Below are 20,310 nucleotides of genomic sequence, written 5' to 3'. Positions count from 1 at the left end.
GACTTACCCTGTGAGGTGTGTACCGCAGGTTATCCCTACCCAACCGACAGCAGGACCATCAGGACGAGGTACTTGCGCCGCTGCGCCTACAGGGCTGTTGACAGGCGTATTGACGCAAGAACCAGAGGTATCCAGGACCTTACAGGCTCGCTTGGGGGTACTGACTACTGAGCCTCCCCTTACGGATACCTTGCCTTATGCTTCTTTTCCTCCCCTGGCCCGGATGCTACTTGCTGGTCATATCCAGCAGTCCCGTCCACAGAAATGATGAATGGCCCTTGCCAGGTCACTTGCTGCGTATGGAGGAGCCCGTAAGTGAGGAGCAAGCACATGGTGGCCTTGCCTTGTGCCCGTTAATGTAGCACTCCCGGTACCGATGTGCGAGTGTCTCTCACCCGCTCACCAACCACCTTTGAGGACTCTGTCAAATAAGGCAGAGGCCGACGTCAAGTGGTGGTGCTTGCTTCGTTTTATTGATTGAATTGATTGATTAAAACCGATTCTGGCTGTTGATTGACTGGACTACTCGGCCTCGCTGCCACCATTTGCCTGCCTCTTCACTTCAGCCTTTTTGACTGAGTGAGGTTCCTCCCGTTCAGCTTCTGTCTCCTTTTTCCCATCCGTCATTCATCCATCCAGCACACCCACTCCGAATCCCTTTTTTCCCGCCGCCTCTTAATATTTTTTTTCTAAACCTTCTATCGTCATCCTCCGCCCTCCGACTCCGTCCCTCACGTCCATCTTTCCTCCTCCTGCCGGCCGCCAGTGACGGTAACACGAACCTCGAATGTCGTAAGACCCGGATCATGGGACTCGATCCGACGCGACAATGGGTGAGTAGTATAAGCCTGCATTACACACATTACCTCACCTCCCCCATATGCCGCACCATACATCACACACCACAAACATACAAGCGTATGCGCATACTGTCCGTCATGCCTTACGTACCGCGCCTTTCCCTGATACCTTGACGGGCCGCGGCGGCGGCGGTGGATGATGGATACATGGGCGTTTCGCTGCCCTCCATCTCGTCTCGTGTCGTCTCTTCTCCGGCCCGCCGTGGTCTGGTCTGGCCTCGCCTCACCCGATTACCTGTGAGCCGTCGTCCTCCTTCGACTACTGATCGGGAGTACACTACACCACCACCGCCGCTACCCTGATCCGCCGCATCCACACACGCGCAGCACACCCGATCTAAGGGCACACAGACACGGGTCTAAACCAGCCTCGCGCCGCTTTGCTCTGCTTCTTGCCTCGCTCTGTACCGTTGGTGGGCGCTTGCTGTGCTGTGCTCCCGGCTCTGCACATTTCGACCACCAACACCACCGGGTTACTGTTGTTATTGTTGGCGTTGCTGTGCCGTGTGCCGTGTGTGCGCCGCTCTCTCTTCCTCTCTGCCTCCTCTGCCCTTCTCCCCGGCTCTGGCCTCTCGCTTGCCTTGCGCCCTACATACCATTGTCCCCCCTTCTACTCCATCGACATCCCCTTCTCCTCCCTCTAAGGCCCCCCGTCCCCCTTCTCCCGGCCCTAGGCTTGCGTTGGTGTGTGCCGGGCCTTACATCTGTGCACCTTCAAAACGTCTAACGCATCCAAACCTCCACCCCGTCTCCGTCCCTACGCGCAGCCAGTTGTTTCACAAGAGAGGGGAAAGGCCTGTCACTGACCATAAGACGTCGTCTCGTCTAGCTCCGTCCCAGACGACGCTGCCCGATCTTTTGCAGGAACCGCCGTTAAAGTTCTCTCCGCGATCCGTCACCACACTCGACGAAGAAGACGAGGAGGACGACGGTTGGGACCGAACCCTGAGGCCCGCCGCCCTGGAACCGCATCCTCGCTCCGTCACCCACTCCCGCGAGTCCTCCATCGAAAAGCTCTCCCAACCGCTGCCCCCGGTCGCCGGCTCGAACCTAACTTCGCCTCGGATCATACACAACCACTCCCAGTCGCGCTCTGCCATCGGCGGCGTCATCGAGCGAGTTGTCGACCCCAAGAGCGCCTCCTACGGCCATCATCGCCAGACCTCCATAGTCCACGGCATCCAACACTCTAGAAATGGAAGTCACGCCAGCTCTTCTTCGAGCCCCCTCAGCCCGCAGATGATTGCCGCTGCCGGCGCGAGCCTCACCTCAGCCTCCTCAGACCGTCCCGACATGCATGCCGTCGGGCGATTGGATCCGGACGCGCCCCCGGGGCCGCGTCCCGGCACCGCCCTCTCCGGCACCACCGTGAACTCATCCGGCGGCCCTCACGTCCCCGAAAGGACCTCTTCCGCGACCGACTTCACGAACCCTTCCCTTACGCAGAGGAAGATGGAACGAATGCACAGCAAGTCGAGACGCGACCACGCGCACCACCACTCACACTCCTCGAGGCACCACAAGGACGAGCAGAAAACCGTTGGGGAATACGCGCTGCATGTGCTCTTCACATCCGTATGGCCCTTTGCCCCTTGCGCCTGACACTTTGTGCAATCGCAGTCACTGATGGTTACTGTGTGTTCTAGTTCATCGCCCAAGCCGAGGAAAAGCTCAATGACTGCATTACAGTACCGTTCGAGCCCGAGCCGCAGGTCGAGCAGATCTGCGGTCCCGGAGTCGATCCCTCCTTCGATCAGATCATTACCGCCTTAGGCCACATCGCCCGACCACGACCGAAACCCCTGATAGATTCCATGATGCTGTGGAGGAAAAGCAAGAGCGACGCCGCCAACGAAGCCCGAAGCCAGCTGCAGCAGTCGAGGGGAGGAGCTGCCCCCGTGCCGCTCCAGCGCAGAAACACCGAACCGCTCCAGCCCCTGTCCGGCGGAGGACAGATGGACAACGGGCTCACGAGTCCGCAGACCTCCCTTGCTGCCAGACAAGAATTCGTCGCCCACGCCGAACGCCGCTCGACGGTCTCGATCTACATCCTGTGTCGGGTCTTGTTGGAGGTCATCAGCCAGACGAGTCTGCCGTTTTTGACGTTGGAGATGGAGGAGAAGCTGGAGGGCATTATTTTTGGACAGCTCAAGATCGCCGATACCGACCAACTCATGGTTAGCCCCTTAAAGCTCGCCAATTGGAATCTCTTCGCCCAGCTGCTGGGCGTAATGAGTGAGATCAACTTCAAGGGGGTCACGGACAGGTTTCTCGGCGACATCGAACGAACCCTCCAGGAGCTGGTGGTGAAGAGCCCGACTTCTCCAGCTGGCCGCGATGCCGAGGGCAAGATTGAGCTGGTTCTGGGAGGAATGAAGCACCTCAAGGTCAACATGGTCCCGCAGGAAGCTTGGGAGCAGTGTTGCGAATTTCTCGTCATCGTTGGACGGCTTTTTCACCGCTCCCACGGCCAGCGCGTAAAGACAGCTTTCTGCCAGGTACTCGAAGTGCTACTACTCTCTGTGGCGTCCAAGGCCACAAACCAGGACCTAGCTCATCCGAAATGGATCGAGGTTCTCGGTGCCATCGGCCCTCGACTGGCGCAAATGTTCATCAAGCCCCGGCACTGGGGTTTTGCGTTCCCCTTGACGGCGACCATGCTCTGCGTATCCACGCCTGAGACTTTCGGATCCCAATGGCTCCAACTGATCTTACCACTGCAGCCGAAGCTGAAGGATCGCTTCACCCGCCCGCTCTGTCTGCAGGTCATTTCGAGGCTGTTGTGGACATATCTTTACCGAACAAACGATTCCCTACCAAACACGACGAGGAAACTGGACGAGGTGATGAAGTTGGTCCTGCCGCCCACGAAGCGAAGTCTGATTGCCGCCGATTCAGCTGTTGCAGAGCCCATTATCCAAATCATCCGAATCATCGGCTACAAGCAGCCAGAATACTGCTTCAAGCACGTCATTTTCCCTCTCATCAACGCCGAGGTGTTTGTGACGAACAAAGAGCTCAAGGTCGAGCAGCTGGACCCGGATCGGATGGTCATTGGCATCAGAGCTTTCCTCGCCATCATGGCCGACCTCGAAAAGGGGGATCAGGGACGACCACCCTTCCCAGTCGCATTCCCACCACCATCGCCGCCAGAACGCGTCCCTACATCACCCGTCATGGCATCACCACATAATTCTCTGGGTGCCTCCGCGCCTGGAGAAGGCGAACAACTGTCTCGCCCTGTGCGCACGTCAGCTCTCAGCGACGTGGTCAGGGAATACTACCATAAATTTTGCGAGATACTCGGAAAAATCACCATTATTTGCGACAATACCTTTGGCGGCCAGGCTGTGTTGGACGAAAAGTTCAACAGCCCCGGCCCCAAGACTCCCATTGCGGACACATTTAACTTTTCGCGGCGAGACGACCATCAGTCTCCCGCAGATCACAAACAGGCGTTCTACGAGCTATTGCATGTTGCGGTTCAAGCGTTGCCCCGTTGTCTCTCTGTCGATATACCCTTCAACTCATTAATCAACCTTCTCTGTACCGGAACTGCACACGTGCAGTCCAACGTCGCGTTCTCGTCGGCCCAGTCGCTCAAGGCCATTGCGAGACAGGCCCACGCGCAGCAAGTCACCATGGGCTTTGCGCGGTTCATATTCAACTTTGACGACCGATATTCTACCATGTCCGATGGGGGAATGCTCGGCCCTGGCCATATCGAAAGCACTCTCCGCCTATACGTTGAGCTACTACAAATCTGGATCGAGGAAATTCGGCGAAAGACTCGAGATGCCTCGATTGACCAGCTTGAGGCCAGCGACAAGCGGGGGGCCAAACTCGATCTGTCTGGTATTTGGGCAGAAGTAGACCAAGCCGAGGCCCACGGACTGTTCTTCCTGTGCTCGCAGTCTCGGAGGGTGCGATACTTTGCCATTACCGTTCTCCGGCTTATCACCGATTTCGACAAGGCCTTGCAGAACCAAGACAAGGATACGCTGAGAGTCATTGACATCCTCGAGAACGACTCGATGCAGGTGATGAACTTCAAAGACGAGGGTCTGTCGGTTGCGGAACGCAGCAGACTTCAGAGAGGAATGCAGAACAGCAACAACCGCGGCGCACTCGTGGAGCTGTGCACCAGCGATGTGTCATACGACACCACGCTGTGGTTCAAGCTCTTCCCCAATCTCATCCGCATTGCGTACGAAAAATGCCCATTCACAGTCACCATTGGCCGGGACCTGATCTGCAACCGAATCCTGCAGATGTACAAGGCCATTGTGCTTCTCTCGGAGCCTTCCAGGGGTCTCTACTACGGATCTGATCCTGGCAGCGCCCGCATCGCCGGTAGGACACCCACGACACAGCCCGAGATCCTTGTGGAACAGTGGAAGCTCTACCTCATCTTCGCCTGTACGACCTTGGCCGACCCGGGAGCTGTCGTTCCCGCCAACCCGCAAGGGACACAGCATACCCGAAAGACGTCCAAGCCCACCTCGGCAGACAAGATTGTCTCAGCTCGGGTCCTATTTAAATACCTCATCCCCCTCCTCTCCGTCTCCTCGGCTTCTGTGCGAGACGCAGTGGTTCTCGCCATGGGTTCTATCAACATCCACATCTACCGCACACTTCTGGAGGAGCTGGCCGGGCAAGTGTCGCGCTGCAACGACGAAGCCCGCGCCCGCATCCATCAACGTACCAACAGCAGCCCGCGACGCAACCGCAAGATGGACCTGCTCAGGACGGAGATTACGCACGTGTACAAGCTGACCTGCCACTTCCTCAAGCAAGAAGATGTCTACAACGACGAGTGGGTTCTGACCAATCTTGTTACATACACGAGAGACCTGAAGCTGTTCCTCATGGACGGCGAGGTGCAGATGGACTGGGAGTTCCAGAAGCTGAGGCGACACTACTGCGGGCTCATGGAGGAGCTCTTCGAAGGCATCAACAGGACTAAGGACCCTTCGCGCTGGATGACGTTTGAATCCAGAAAGTCTGCATTCTCTTTGATGGAAGACTGGTGCGGCTTCTCGCCGAACCAGACACAGATCCGGGTCCGCGAGGATACCATGAGACAGTCCCTCATAGACCAGCAGTCCCTGGGCGAGAGGGGTACAGTCACCGCGGCCATGGAAATTGAGAAGCGCAATCTGCGCACGGCAGCTCTGAGTGCCATGGCAGCCCTCTGCGGCGGCCCCATGAGTATCACCACGGAGAGCGGGAACACGCTCCAGTTCGATGTCCGGAGGATGCTGGCGTGGATCGAGGCCATTTTCAACTCGGGCAGCGACCGAATGAACGTAATTGGAAGGAGAGCTCTGCAAAACCTCATCGTTCACAACCAAGAGTACCCATATCTGTTGGAACATTGCATTGCGCGCTGCTACCTGACGGACGTTTCCAAGGTTCAGGAGAGCTACTTTGCAGTGGTCACTCAGGTCCTCCTGGAGCACCTCGACTACTCGTGCCCCTTTTGGAAGTTGCTCGGCCTCTGCCTCTTTACCTTGGGCAACGATGAAAGCGAGATCCGATCAAAGTCCGCCCGCGTTCTGAGGGCACTCGAAGAGCGACAACAGCCAGGCCGCACTTCCAAGATCCAAGACTACGACATCAGTATCTCGGACAAGACCAAGGCCGTGTACAAGCTCGCTCAATTCGAAATCTCCAAGCGACTCGCCAAGCAACACACGGAGTTGGCCTTCCATATCTTCTCCGAGTTTAGTCTCTACTTTAAGGATCTCCAAGCGGCATCTCAACGCAACGTTGTCGCTGTCATCTTACCCTGGATTCAGTCTATCGAGCTCAAGGTCGATCCGAATGGCGGCCCGATCGCTCAGTCATACGTTCTCCTGGCCAATCTGCTGGAAATCACCATCAAGTCCAGCGGCGCTTTGCACAACGAAGTCCAGGCCTTGTGGCAGGCTCTCGCTACGGGGCCATACCCCGGAAACGTGCGTTTGATTCTGGACTTCATCATTTCGCTGTGCCTCGAGCGCCGAGAGCAGAACTTTGTTGAATATGCCAAGCAGATCGTGGTCTTCCTCTCCAGTACGACAAGCACCCCTGGGATGAAGGTTGTCGAGTTCCTTCTTATGCAGATTACCCCCAAGGCCATGGTGCCAAATGAGAAGAAGGACGCCATGCCGCCGCCACCCGACATCGGTCTGCTGCCTTATTGTGCAGACCTCGGAGAGGCCCTCCCTGTCGGCACTAAGCAAGCTGGGTTCTCTTTGGGACAGCTGTCGCTCATCCTCTTGGTGGACCTTATGGTGTCACCCGTGCACTTGACCCCGGACAACGTCCCAGTGCTACTCCAAGTCGTCACAGTTCTCTGGGACCACTACACGCCTCTTGTACAAGAGCAAGCCAGGGAAATGCTAGTCCACCTGATCCACGAGCTCGTCATCTCGCAGCTCGACGACCAGACGCCCCCCACGGCTCGAGCGTCGATCGAGGATCTCATCGACCTCATCCGCCGTCACGATCGCTCGGTCGTCTGGGGCTACGAGGACAGCAACGGTAAAGCCGACGACCACGACAACAAGGTTCCCCCAAGCATGGAGTTCCTCACAGCTGAAGTTGTCAAGACCTTTGAGATGACTTATCCCGGCATCAAGGACCAGTGGGGCAGACTGTCGTTGACATGGGCGACCTCCTGTCCCGTGAGACACCTTGCCTGCCGCTCTTTCCAGATTTTCCGATGCATCCTCACCTCGTTGGACCAGTTCATGCTGGGCGACATGCTCGCTCGCTTGTCCAATACGATTGCCGACGAAGACACCGAGATCCAGACCTTCGCCATGGAGATTCTCACGACCCTTAAGACACTCATCCTCAAGCTCGATGCTGACAAGTTGCTCACCTTCCCTCAGCTGTTCTGGACGACCTGTGCTTGTCTAGAGTCCATCAACGAGCGCGAGTTCTTGGAGGCCGTGGAGATGCTCAACGAGTTCCTCTCCAAGGTTGACTTCCAGCTGCCGCACGTTCGCCGTATGTTACTTGACGGCCAGCCGTCGAGATGGGATGGGCAATATGAGGGTCTGCAATCTCTTCTATACAAGGGCTTAAGGTCTTCGGTGTGTATGGAGGCGACCCTCAGCACCATCGACAAGCTGGTCCAGCTGCCCAGTGACGGTCTTATTGGAGATGACAGCAGGGTCTTCTTTGCCATCCTGGCCAACTTTCCCCGTTTCCTGCACGAGATGGAGCTGGATGAGCCTAGTGAGTCCGTGCTGCAGTCCGCCGAGATCCTATGTGCGGTTGCGGAAGCTCAGGGTCTCGGCAACATCTCTGTTGTCCTCGAGGAGTACGTTGCCTTCAAATACCAGGGCAACAGCAGAGAATTTCAAAGCCGTCTCTTTGGGGCTTTGAAGGACCACTTCCTGCCCAAGCTGGACTTCAAGATGGTCATCTTCCTAATGGGTCTGCTTACCAACTCCACTGCCTGGGTCAAGCTGAAGACGATGAACATCCTCAGCATTGTCATACCCGAGATTGACATGCGCAAGCCCGAGCTTGCCGGACACGGGTCGGACCTTATTTCGCCTCTGCTGCGTCTGCTGCAGACCGAGTTCTGCATGGAGGCGCTGGAGGTCCTCGACAACATCATGACAATGTCAGGCAGCGCCATGGACAAACAGCACTTGCGTATGAGCATGACGCGCTCGACATCCAAGACGATCCGCAAGGAATATGAGCGCACCCAGAGCCTGTTCGGCATTCCGGAGGCATCCGGCTGGGCCATCCCCATCCCCGCCAAGAAGACGGACCTCACGCGTGCCAACATTCACGCGGCGTTCTACATGTGCCAGACCGCGGAGGGTATCATGACGGAGGCGACGCCGACGCCGGACGTCGAGTTCCACACGGACGACTTCCCCTACAGCTACTTCCACCAGATGCCCGACCGCACCGAGACGATGTTGTCGGACGAGGGCCGCGGCGACGGCCACCTTGGCGACCTCGTGACGAAGCTGGACAGCCTCGACGACTTCTTCGACGACCTCGGCACGAGCCCGCCTAGCGACGGCCGCTCGTCAAAGACCATCACCGAGTTCTCGCCGGACAGCTTCGAGTCCGGGGCGCAGCTGTATGATGAGCAAATCCTGCCAATTTTGCACCAGGCCTCCAACAACAGCACGTTCCAGAATGGATTTACTGACAGGCCACCAGCTACGGCAAGGGATCCGAGCAGCTCCAACACGATGAATCCTGGAGCCTTTAGCGCGTCGGCGGGCGGGTTGATGGCGGGCAACGGCTCGCGGCCGGGTCTGCACCTACGGTCAATCACGTCTCCGTCCGCGCCGGCGTCGTACCAGCCGCACATTAGCGAGTTCGCGTCGGACGACGAGTTCCCCGAAGACGTTTTCTCGGACGCGGACGACGAGCGGCCGAGCACGGGGCACGGCGGCGAGGGGTCCTTCTCGCTGGAGAACATGATCAAGCCGCTCGCGCAGAGCACGAGGTCGAGGATGCGCCGTCTGACGGGCGGCCGATCGCGCGAGAGCGACCGACAGCAGGAGCTGTTCCGAGCCGAACGAGCCGCGGCCGCGCAGGCGGTCCCGAAGGTGCCTACCAACTATTTGACGAAGATGCCTCCTCAGGGAGAGATGTTGTAGAGGTTTGGGGATGAGCATGTGAGATTCATATTTTGTGATTCTATTACTACGTAATCAGGGGCGGGTATCACACGCGTCCCCTTTGGGAGGAAGATGTAAGAAAGTAAACGGAGAGGCGAAGCATTTTAACTACGTTGGACATGGAGCGTGCGATTGCATGTAAACAGACGAACCTTACGTATCTTCATATCACGACGAATGATGAATAGAGGAGAAGAGGCGACTGGAGGGGGGCGTACCTTACCTTACCTAATGACGAAAAAGAAGTAAGAAAAAGTTTACATGATTCTTTGGGGAATCACACAGTATTAGCATCTTCTGGTTCAAGCGTGATTCTTGAAATTTTGTGAGACCAACCCTATAACTTTTGTCCCGGGGATATCATTCCTGTCTCTCTCCCTCCCGCAGTCGCGATGCAAATCTGAAGCTGGTGTCCGCGCCGCCCAATGATGGGGATTCCCTTGAAAATCCCGTGTATGGTATTCTTTAGTATCGGTGCCTCGTAGAGTAGTCCTTGGGACTGACGACCAGACCGCGGCCCTTCTTTGCGCCGCGGTAGACGGTCTCGATGATGTCGATGAGCTCCTGCTTGTCCTCGAGGACCCAGTTGAGCTTGTTGTTGTTACCCGTGCCGAAGTCGACCATCATGTGCTTGTTGCGGAAGAAGAACATGATGGTGCAGGGGTCGTAGAGCTCGTACATCTGGTTGAAGTCGGGGACCTGGTCGATGTCGCAGACGTAGATGGAGGCGAAGTTCTTGACGCGGTCGGAGATGCGGTAGAGGACCTCGTCCTGGCGCATGCAGTCCGGGTCGTAGTCGCGGCCGAAGCGGATGACGACGAGGCGCTCCTCCTCGGAGAGGATGGCCTGGTCGACGTGCCAGCCGGAGTTGAGGTGGGGGATGACGATGGAGCCCATTTTCTGTATTGTGTTGGGTTCAGATTCGGTTTTTAGTGGGAGAGATGTTCGTATGTATGCGTGGGATGTGGTTCGTGGTGGGTGTGTCGCGTTTGAGAGGTGGTTATTGAGATTGAGGATGGAAGAGTCGCGATGAAGAGTATGGTGTTTCTAGAAATTTGGACGAGAGTTTGGTTGGTTGAGTTTAGGCGCGCCGCACGGCGAAATGTCATTGCGGGTCCACGGCCCCGCTAGATTGGTCCCCGCGCTAATCCTGATGCGGTAGATAAGATGGAGCGGTGGGTGCTGGCAGAACTTTTTATTTCTTGAAGGGTCTATCCACTGGCTCGCTCTCGCCGTGAAGCCAGTGAGAGAGCAGGAATGTGAGAGAGAGGAGATCTCGACATTCGCAAAATCTCAATCCAACACCACCGAAATCATGCCCAAACGACCGTCGCGCGGACCCGACGATGCGGCGCGCAAGAGGCAGAAGGTCGTGCACGAAGCGCCGACTTTTGAGGAGGTGAACACTGCGAGGCAGCTGCAGGGCCTCTTGACCTTCGACCAGGATCAGAAGCGTGCGAGACATGGTGAGTTTGGTTCATCCTTTTCCCAATTGCTTGCGCATATTCCTTGGGAACTCATCTTGGCTGACCATACACCTACCCCAAAGGCATTCAATCCCTCAAAGTCTTCCTCGACGGCTTCAACACCCCCGACGCCGACAACAGCGACCGCTTCGCCCTCCTCCGGGAGTACCTCGTCGCTGCGCAGCCCCGTGACACGAGCGAGGACGCCGTGTACCTCCCCGACCTAATGGAGATGTGGGCGTTCGGCGCGCAGGCCAACAACGAGGGGCTCATGTCGGCGGTACCCGCCGTGCTGGCGCTGCTGCTGCAGGTGGCCTCCTCGTCGCTGGAGCTGCTCCCGCGCGCGCTGGACCTGGCGCGCACGCTTCTGCAGGAGCGCCAGCTCAAGCTCGTCGCGCGCAACCTGTCGGCGCCCAAGGGTAGCGGGTACGTCATCTCGCCGACGCTGCGGCTGCTGCGCGAGGTCGTCACGATCGACGGCGGGGCGCTGGCGCGGCGGGTGTTCCGGGCGCGGGACTCGACGTTTGCGAGCTTTGCGCGGAACCTCGAGATCCGGCACCTGGGGTCCGAAGGGCTCGAGGACCCGTCGAAGCCGTCGGTGCGGACGAACGCGATCAAGCTGTTTCTGAGCTGTCTCAAGTACCTGCCGTCCGAGGCGAAGAAGGAGCTGTTGATGTTGAAGGAGGTGTTTTCGCACTTGACGTTTCTGTTGAAGGACGACCCGCCGTTTTTGATCTCGGAGATGCTGGATGCGTTGAAGAAGCACGTGTTGCTAGACGAGAAGCTGCCGAGGGAGGTCAAGTTTCGCGCGTTCAACACCAAGACCCTGGACCGGCTGGCGGGGTTGTATGCATACAGGCATGATGGCGAGGGGGAGGTGAAGGAGAAGGTGCACGAGTTCTTGGTTTATGCGTGTACGTCCCCAGGCGCTGGCGTGTTGTACTCCGGCACGGGGCTATATCCCAAGGAGCTGGAGGACGAGGCGGCGCAGGATGTCAAGAGCTCAGACGACTTTGGGCTGGAGCGCGTCGCGTGGATGGACAAGTACAAGGACGAGGTCGCCGTTGCCAACTTTGTGCTGTCCGAGTTCATTCAGAAGTTGCGGCCGTGGTCGAGTCTAAAACACAGCGAGCTCATCGTCGCCATCTTCCAGGCGGCGCCGGAGCTGGTTGCGAGCTACTTTATTGGCAACAAGTCCTTCTCCTTCGAGCCCAAGCTGTCCATGACGTGGATCGGGTACGCCGCGTTCCTCTTCAACACCGTTCACCTACCGCTACCGCCGCATTTCGGGCCGGTAAACGGGTACCGCCGTGTGCCCCCGCCAACGTCAATCCTGCTCGACAACATCCTGCCGCTACCCCTGAAGCAGCGTGATTTGGTGCGATGTCTTTCGCACAAGTCGACGCTGGTCTCCTTCTTTGCCGTCCGCATTCTCGTCCTGGCGCTGCAAAAGCTGGAAGTCGCGCTCAAGATGCACCGCGAGGCGGCCGAGTCGGCCAAGTCCACGTGGGACACGGCCTCTCGCAAGCTGATTGACGAGTTCTGCCAAAAGATCCCCGACATGAAGGAGGTCACGAAGTGCTATAAGGCCATGGCGGAAGAGAACGTGCTCCAGCGCGAGGCGGCCAGTCGGCTGCTGCTGCTGTACTACGAGGTCATCCCGCAAGTCGCACTGCGCGCCAACTTTGACGTGTCGCCGTTCCTCGTCAACGCGCTCAACCGCCTCGACGGCAGGGCAGAGGAGCCGCAGAACCAGGCGCTCGCGCTCATGGAGCTGGAGAACCTGATTGCGATCGCGGGATACTCGCCCGGCATGAGGTGGTTCGCCAAGGCGGAGGGGCTGGCGGCGTCGCCGTTTGTCGCGCTGCTCAAGCTGTACGTGGAGAACGCGCAGGGCAGGACGAAGCTGAAGCAGGTGCTGGAGTCCGTTGCGGTGCAGCACCAGCTCGTCTTGCCGGAGACGGGGCTCGCTCCGTTCATCCGTGCTTCGAAGGGTGTGAAGAAGGGCAAGGCGAGGGATATCGACTTCATTTGGGGGTATGTTGACAACTGTGCCGGACGGTGCGCTGCGTCAGCCCTGAAGTATGTGGACTTGATGCAGGAGAGCGTCGAGGACGATGTTTCTGCGAGCTTGATACTGGCTGCCATGGTGGAGCAGCTCCCGTTCATCGCTGACAAGACGACGGACAAGAAGGAGTTGGAGCTGCTGTCGAAGTTCCTGGTGCTTGTGCTGAGTTGCGCAAAGACAAAGGGGGAGACGTCGGGGGCGATTGATGCGCTGGCGAAGAAGATGTCGGCAACACTCGATGGCCGCGCCCCGGCTGTTGTACCCAAATCAGACAAGAGTCTACTCGACGACGCCTCAGAGGAGGCGGACGATTCTAAAGATACTTCCAAGCCAGAACGGCAACAGACGGCCACCGGCGGCGAGCTGGACGACTCGTCCCTCGAAGCCATCCTCGACGTGCCCTTCGCCGACGACGAGGATAACTCGGCTCTCCTGAAGTGGAACTCCAAGAGCGTCGAGGATCTCGTCGACGACGGCTACGCCGCAGCTCTCATCCGCCTCCTCTGGTCTGAGCACGCCAGCATCCGCCAGGAAGCGCTGACCAACATCATGAAGATGGCCGCCCGGATCAAGGAGTCGTCGTACGAGGAGAAGGACCAGATCTGGCTCCTCCTCTCGGAGCTGGCCGAGTCGGCGCGCGCGCTGGTACCTCGTGGGCCCGTCGCCTCGCCGCTCGTCGCCTTCGCGATCGCGGCGCTCGACGTGCTCCGCAACCCGCTGCACTGCCTCTACGCCAAGGTCAACACGTTCCTCACGCGCGGGCCCGTCTGGCAGGCGGACAAGGTGCCGCTCGCGCACGACATCCTGCACGGCGCGCCGTCGGACGACGACCGCTACTACACGGAGGTGAGCTGGCTGCTGGCGTACCTGCTGGAGGGGCTCCGGGGCCCGGCGGACCTGGCCGTGTTCCACCAGAAGAAGTGGTTCGAGAAGGTGTTTGCGTTGGCGGCGAACCCGTACCTGCGGGCGAACCTGCGGACGCGGATACTGAGGGTGCTGTACCGCGCGACGTGCGTCGAGGGCGGGAGCACGACGTTGGCGACGCGGTTTGGGATTGTGAGCTGGCTGGAGGCGCAGGAGGCGCGGTATGTTGCGGCTGGGGACGAGGAGGTGGCTAAGGTGTTTAGGGCATTGAGGAAGCGGGTTTGGGAGACTTGTGATCGGGAGAGGGTTGGCGAGTGGAGTCGCGGTGGTGTTGTTGCGGCTTTGGAGGGTTGAGATAGGGAACATGATGGGAGGGAGGGTAGAGGTTAATGTATTAAATTAAGGAGGTCTAGGGCAGAGAAATCAAAACAAGATGGTATATGGGTTCAACCACGAGTAATTCGCATATCCTTCTGCTCTCCTTTTGAATTTGTTTGGTTCGACGTTGTTCATCCTGCTTGTATATGTCCCCTACTGTTTCCACTGTTTGTGTTGGATGTAATGTTTATCAAGTAGCTTGTAAGTGTTCCCTGTAGGTACTGAAGTAAGAGTTTATCTGGGTTTACTATTATTGTAACTGCCTATTTTAGCAGTGGCTTTCATATGCATCTCTACCTGCATATCCGGCTTATGGTTTCTGCACTCGTCAAAGTAACAGGTTACTGTTCCTCAGTTTTCTGACAGATACCTACGGCTGAAGTGTTTCAACAGCAAGATTGCTACAAGCGTATCTTACGCGTAAGAAATATACAACATATCACATGGCATTGTTGAATTTGTTGTTCCGTTCTCTGATTTATTTCTGCTACCTGCTGGTACTGCAACTTGAAGTTATCTTGATAGCATGCAACTATTAAATAGATGCACGGCAAACACAGTTCGACTCGGTATTTTCATTTTTTGGCAAGTTAGTACACAGATATAAGTGAGGATTGCCAGGCGCCTTTGGAGTTAGTAGAATAATATATGCAAGAATGGAATCGATCAGAAGCCGACGTTACTTGGACTGTGTCACACCTCGTTCCTGACTTGTGTTGAAGGAGATTACAGTGTCAGTCAGGAGATGGTTAGCTTGGATGGAGAAAAAGCAAAGACGAGAAGCTGTAAAACTCAATTGTCTTTTGTGGGTAGTGTCTCCTGGGTGTTTCGACAACCAAAATGCAGGATTATTACGGGATATGCCAGTCAGCCAAGTTTTGCATGAAGATTCGCATGGAAATGTGATTGAGGTCGAAGCAGGAGGTTCATGTTCCATTGCTTGGCCCCCCCAGCCCGTGATTCAAAGATTCGACGCTAAGCGATATTGGGCGATTCGGTTAAGCTCCAGGAGGGAAAGTGTGGGGCACAATGACGATGCTGGGTCCCCTCGATGTGATCTGGCGCTCTCCTCTCCTTCTCAGCCGAAGTGGGACCTACGAACCCCGACCCGGCAGCGCAGGTCGCGGCAGGTGGCCAGGCTGGCTCTGCAGGCCTCCATGCCGTCCGTTCTTGGGCCCGGGCGCCCTGGCCAGCAGTGCAGTGGCCCCTCGAAGAAACCCCACTGAAGTTTTTCTCACTGGAACATTCTGCCCTGGGCAACGGGGATGGAGGAGGCGACGGCGGCGACGTGGAAAATAATATATTGTCACCTGAGCTGTTGCCAGCAGAAGCAGGCGACTGGCAAGGGTGAGAGAGTTCTGGTTACCTAAGACCGGTGACTGTCCGAGGTGAGCCCAGTTAGTCACCGCGTTCATGCCTTCCGTACCTGCCCCCGAATACCTTCTGTTCTATGGCAAAGCTGCTGCTCTGTTCATGGGGAAGGACCTGACGGGAGCAGCACGGGAAGGAGGCATGGCCCAAGGTGAGGAGGTGGAAGGTACCTACCTACCTTAGGTAGGTAAAAGGGTGGTGACAAGGTAAAGTAAGGTGAGGTAGGTGAGCCAAGGCAGGGTGAAGGTAAGGTAGCATGAGGTCGGCAGGTACGTATCCCTGCGCTTGGGCGTCCCTAGCGTCTTCCTTGCTGCCACGCAGCTGGACTGCTATCCACGACCGGGAGGTACGCACTACCTTACCTGCCTCCACTACCTGCCTCAGTGGAAGGAAGGAGCGCAGCGGGTGGCAGCTTCTCCTTCCATTGCCGCACTGTTGGTGCATGGCTGCACCTGCCCTGCACCTCTAGGAGGTACCTAAGTAGTAAAGTACGTATGGCTGGATGGTTGGCGCCTGTGACCTGCCTGACTTGACCCAACCTGAGCACAGCACAGCACCTCCTCCACCAGGTTTCGTCCGAAGTGCCAAAACCTCCTTTGACCACCATCTCAACACGCCCTGACAGTTCACTACCACAATCCACCTTCCATCGTAATATTCTTCGTTCTCGACCGCATCTCTACTGCACTCCTCGACCCCAAACAATCCCCCATCGCAACTTCCAACTCGTCAGCCTCGATTGCCGATCCGCACCGACACGAACGCCTTCCGCACTCTGCAGCGCAGCCCGATTGGAGCCCATTCGGTCTCCATCCTCCTCCTCCACCGACCGGATTGGACTGGATTGGACTGACGACAGCCGACTGACTTGACACCGTCCTCGACACCACCTCCTACCTCACCTCTCTTCTCTCATTACCTCGCCTTCCCACTTACCTACCACACAACAACACCACCACCACCACCACCACTGCTCCTGCCCTACTACTCATCGTGTAACGTACAACTTCAGCCTGCCGTCGATCGCCTGCCTCGACCGCCCACCCGCCAAATAAAACCCATCCCTTCATCTCCTCCACCCGACTGGTGCAACACCATCGCGCGACTCCCTTCCACTCGGTGGATCGATTCCCCCTACAATCTGCCCATGCAAATATCATTGCCCACGGCTTAGCATCAATACTTTTCCCCAGCACTTCTCGGATGCGCCTCGCACCATCACACTGCGATGGCACTCCAATATACCGCAGAGTTCCTTGTTCATCTGCGCGAATCACCACTATGCGTCAAGCCGCCTAACCTGCCACCCGCAGAGGATTGGATGGGGTATGCTTCCGCCAAACCAATCTCTCTTCACCATGCTGCCTTCTCTAACCCGCTCAACAGACCGCCTCCCGACAACACTCGCACCCAGAACAACAACACAAAGACCACCGACAACCGAAGAAGCCACGATAACCCCCTCCTCGACCAGACGAATCGCCGCCCGGCCACTGACCGACACGCCCCGCGAAACAGCGCAAGTATGCCACCTGCCATCCCCGTCTTGGTCTTCCACGAGCGCTTTTAATTGCAGTTACTGACCCATCCTTCAATCGCAGACCCAGACGAGATCATACTTGGCCCCCCACGGACTGCCTTTGCTTCGGCGACCCTGCGCAACAACGGTGGCAAGCCCTTTGACAACGACAAAGACCTCAAGACCGCCGATTCCCCAGGCCGCTTCAATTTCCGCAACCGTAACGGTGATACCCCCGAGACTGAGCGATTCCGCGACTCGAGAAACAGCAACTTCCGTCGTCGTGGCGACAATGACCAGGACAACGAGGGATGGAGCACGGTGAAGCCCCGCAAGAGCTTCGGACATGAGGGCGCTGAGCGCTTCCATGGTCGCATGGGTGCCGGTGGTGGCGATAGGCTCCCCAACGACAGGCGAACCCGTGACCGCGATGCTGAAGGCAACAGAGAGCGACCCCAGCGTAACCTCGACCACCATGAAAAAGACAAGGACCACGACGAGGCTGAACCGCGACCCCGAAATGGTCTTAGCAGGGGCAAGTCGGAGCCCTGGTTCAAGAATGATACCCCCGCTGCCAGTGAAAAGCCCCCCATGACGGCTCGCGAGCGCATCGACCGCGCCAAGAGCTGGAGAGATCGGGACAGGGATTCTGCGCCGCCTGAGGAGAAGCCTAGCGGCCGTAACTACGAGCGTCGCTGGGACCGCGGTGATCATCGGGCCGAGCGCGAGCCGGAATGGTTTGACGAACCGGCTGGAGAGAAGGCTGGAGGCCATACCGAGGAGGACTTCAAGAAGTTCATGGAGAGCATGAAGGCAAGCCGTAAAGCCCCGGCTGAGGACAAGGCACCAGCTCTCGCTGAAGCTGCAATCAAGGCCGAGCAACCAGCTGTCGCATCGGCCCCTGCCGTCGAAATTGGCCCCGATCAGTTCTTCCTCAAGTTCGCTTCGACCGCTGGACTCGACGTTGCTGGCTCCCCGAGTGAGCCCAAGAAGGAAGCTCCTGCCGCCAAGCCCAAGACTGGAGGTGGTAAATCTTCTCGCTTCACGTCCTTCTTCAACGCTCCTCAGGAAGACCCTAACCGCAAGCTTCACACTGAGCCACCAACTCCGATGGCCGGCCTGCCCATTGGCGGCCCCAGCATGCCTGGTCAAGCCCACGACGGAGAGAAGGAAGCTTTCCAGGCACTGCTCATGAAGCTGCAGCGGTCCAACATTCAGTCCACGCCTCCTGCCCAGCAGCCTTTCCAGGAGCCTCCCTCGCTTTCCCGCGAGCAGACTCACTCCAGCGCTGTCGCGTCTCCTGAGCCCTTCCAGCAATATGGTGGAGAACGTCCTCCGAACGTTCGTCCTCCCATGCCTCAAGGCTCCATGTCCATGTCGGATATCCTTGCTCCCCGCCCCATGATGCCTGGCCAGCAGCCTGCTGCGCGCCAGGACCAATTGCTGCAAGAACTTGTCGGACAGCGTCACCAGGCGTCTAGCTCAGGATCTGGCAGAATGGAGCCGAACCAAGGCCGCAACCTCAGTAACACTGAGTTCTTGATGAACCTGATGAGAGCTCAACCCGAGCCTCCTCGCACCGAGCAGCAACTTCTCATGCGCATGCCGCAACCTCAGCGTGCTGCTCAGATCCCCCACGCTCAAGATCGTGAGCCCGATTTCATTCAGGGCGGCCGTGGCTCTCAACGCCAGATGCGTGGCCAAGCTCCCCCCGGCTTCATGGATGATGGCTTCCATCACCCTGAGCCCGAGGCCCGCATGCAGCCTACGCAAATCCTCCAGCGCCCTCCCCCGCCCCCTGGCCTTGACCAGATGAACCCCAACTGGATGCAAGGTGGCGGACCTGGACCTATCCCCCCTCCCCAACAGCGATCCATGATTCCTCCTCCCGGCCTTGCTGGTGGCCCGGGTCGCAACCACCCCATGGGTGGCATGTTCCCGCCCAACTTCCCTCCTGGAGCTTTCCCGCCCGACGCAATGGGCGGTCCTCCTTCTCGCAACATGCCGCCTCCTCCGGGCTTCTTTGGCGGCCCTCCTCCTGGATTCATTCCACCCCCGGGCATGCCTGGCTTCCCTGGACCCCCGGGACCCGAGGCCCATGGCTTTCCCTTCGACGGACGTATGCCTCCTCCGGGCGCCGCGCAGGCGTTCCGCAGGCAGTAAACAAACCTGAAATCAATCTCGGCTTCAACGCAAAGCCGCACTGTCGCAGCACATCAATTGCTGCATCTACCTTGTCTGAGTCTACAACAAACATCCAAATGTGTTTCCTGTGAGGAACAGATTTGAACCAACACTACAACAAATGTCGGTACGAGCGACCTCTTGCTCGTCGAATTGCTCAACTACCAGCAAACCTCATCTCTAATCCTCCGTAATCATTGCCTCCCTAGAAGAACTGGGGTGGCCGATCTCTTTTGAGCCCATTGGTCTCGTGTCCACGAAGCACAATGCCTTGCACGGCAAGCACGCTTCATGGTCGCGAAACATGCAATATCAGTGCGGGGCAATAGCCTGGCCCTGCTCATGACTTTGATGGTACTTTCGGCTGGAAAGTAACTGAGAACAAAAACCGGATTGATGAATTTCCGGAGGAGGATGGGATAGGAGGCGTTGGATTCTCTACCATGGTAGATATGAATGAAATGAAATGGATGTCTTGTTCCCTCGCTTCCATAACACGGCCTAGTTCTGATTGCCTGTGATGCGAGTGACTGATGCGTGATGACCTTTGTTTCCTTGAACACATAAAGCCATGACTTGGGAGGAGGGTTTCCAAGCATATAATACACCCTCGAGTGACAAGGACTAGAGGAAGTAGAATAAGTCTTTCTTTTCCACTTTCCAACACCAATTCTTCAAGACCCCTACATGAGTGGCTAAACTTGTCCAGGTTCTACAAAAACAGCCTTTCAGATGATGGCGCGCGTGGACTTTTCACCTCTCCTTTGTCTGGAGTATTTTCATCAGACTGCACGCACGCACATTCTGCTTCTGACCACTCTGATGAGTTATCCAAACAGTTGGTCACAGCTATACAAACACTTGAGCTGGTGAGAAAAGACAGTGTCAAAACGTATCGTATAATTGTGTGTTTACTCCTTGCATGAACGCGCGCGTAGTTTCAACTCCACAG

The 20,310-nt window shown here is 57.3% G+C and overlaps 4 protein-coding genes across 4 annotated transcripts; 3 read left to right on the top strand and 1 right to left on the bottom strand.

The window, feature by feature from the left end:
- Positions 1 to 829: 829 nt before the first annotated feature.
- Positions 830 to 9,487, top strand: GCG54_00013263 (Cell morphogenesis protein PAG1; the record flags this gene model as incomplete). Its single annotated transcript, XM_045413121.1, has 3 exons — positions 830 to 837; positions 1,535 to 2,435; positions 2,507 to 9,487. The coding sequence occupies 3 exons, from the start codon at positions 830 to 832 to the stop codon at positions 9,485 to 9,487; spliced, it is 7,890 nt and encodes a 2,629-aa protein (XP_045257682.1).
- A 486-nt stretch (positions 9,488 to 9,973) lies between these two features.
- GCG54_00013262 (Thioredoxin-like protein 4A) lies at positions 9,974 to 10,405 on the bottom strand (the record flags this gene model as incomplete). Its single annotated transcript, XM_045413120.1, has 1 exon — positions 9,974 to 10,405. The coding sequence occupies one exon, from the start codon at positions 10,403 to 10,405 to the stop codon at positions 9,974 to 9,976; it is 432 nt and encodes a 143-aa protein (XP_045257681.1).
- Positions 10,406 to 10,823: 418 nt separating this feature from the next.
- GCG54_00013261 (uncharacterized protein) lies at positions 10,824 to 14,260 on the top strand (the record flags this gene model as incomplete). The annotated part of the gene is made up of 2 exons (XM_045413119.1): positions 10,824 to 10,974; positions 11,058 to 14,260. 2 exons carry the CDS (start codon positions 10,824 to 10,826, stop codon positions 14,258 to 14,260), a joined length of 3,354 nt encoding a protein of 1,117 aa, XP_045257680.1.
- A 2,623-nt stretch (positions 14,261 to 16,883) lies between these two features.
- Positions 16,884 to 19,337, top strand: GCG54_00013260 (uncharacterized protein; the record flags this gene model as incomplete). The annotated part of the gene is made up of 3 exons (XM_045413118.1): positions 16,884 to 16,981; positions 17,042 to 17,178; positions 17,257 to 19,337. The coding sequence occupies 3 exons, from the start codon at positions 16,884 to 16,886 to the stop codon at positions 19,335 to 19,337; spliced, it is 2,316 nt and encodes a 771-aa protein (XP_045257679.1).
- Between the last annotated feature and the right edge of the window lie 973 nt (positions 19,338 to 20,310).

This window comes from Colletotrichum gloeosporioides, assembly GCF_011800055.1.
Source record: "Colletotrichum gloeosporioides strain Lc1 chromosome Unknown consensus_95, whole genome shotgun sequence".
Lineage (NCBI taxonomy): Eukaryota > Fungi > Ascomycota > Sordariomycetes > Glomerellales > Glomerellaceae > Colletotrichum > Colletotrichum gloeosporioides.
Note: the sequence above shows the minus strand (reverse complement) of the source record. Positions and strands in the feature narration are given on the sequence as shown.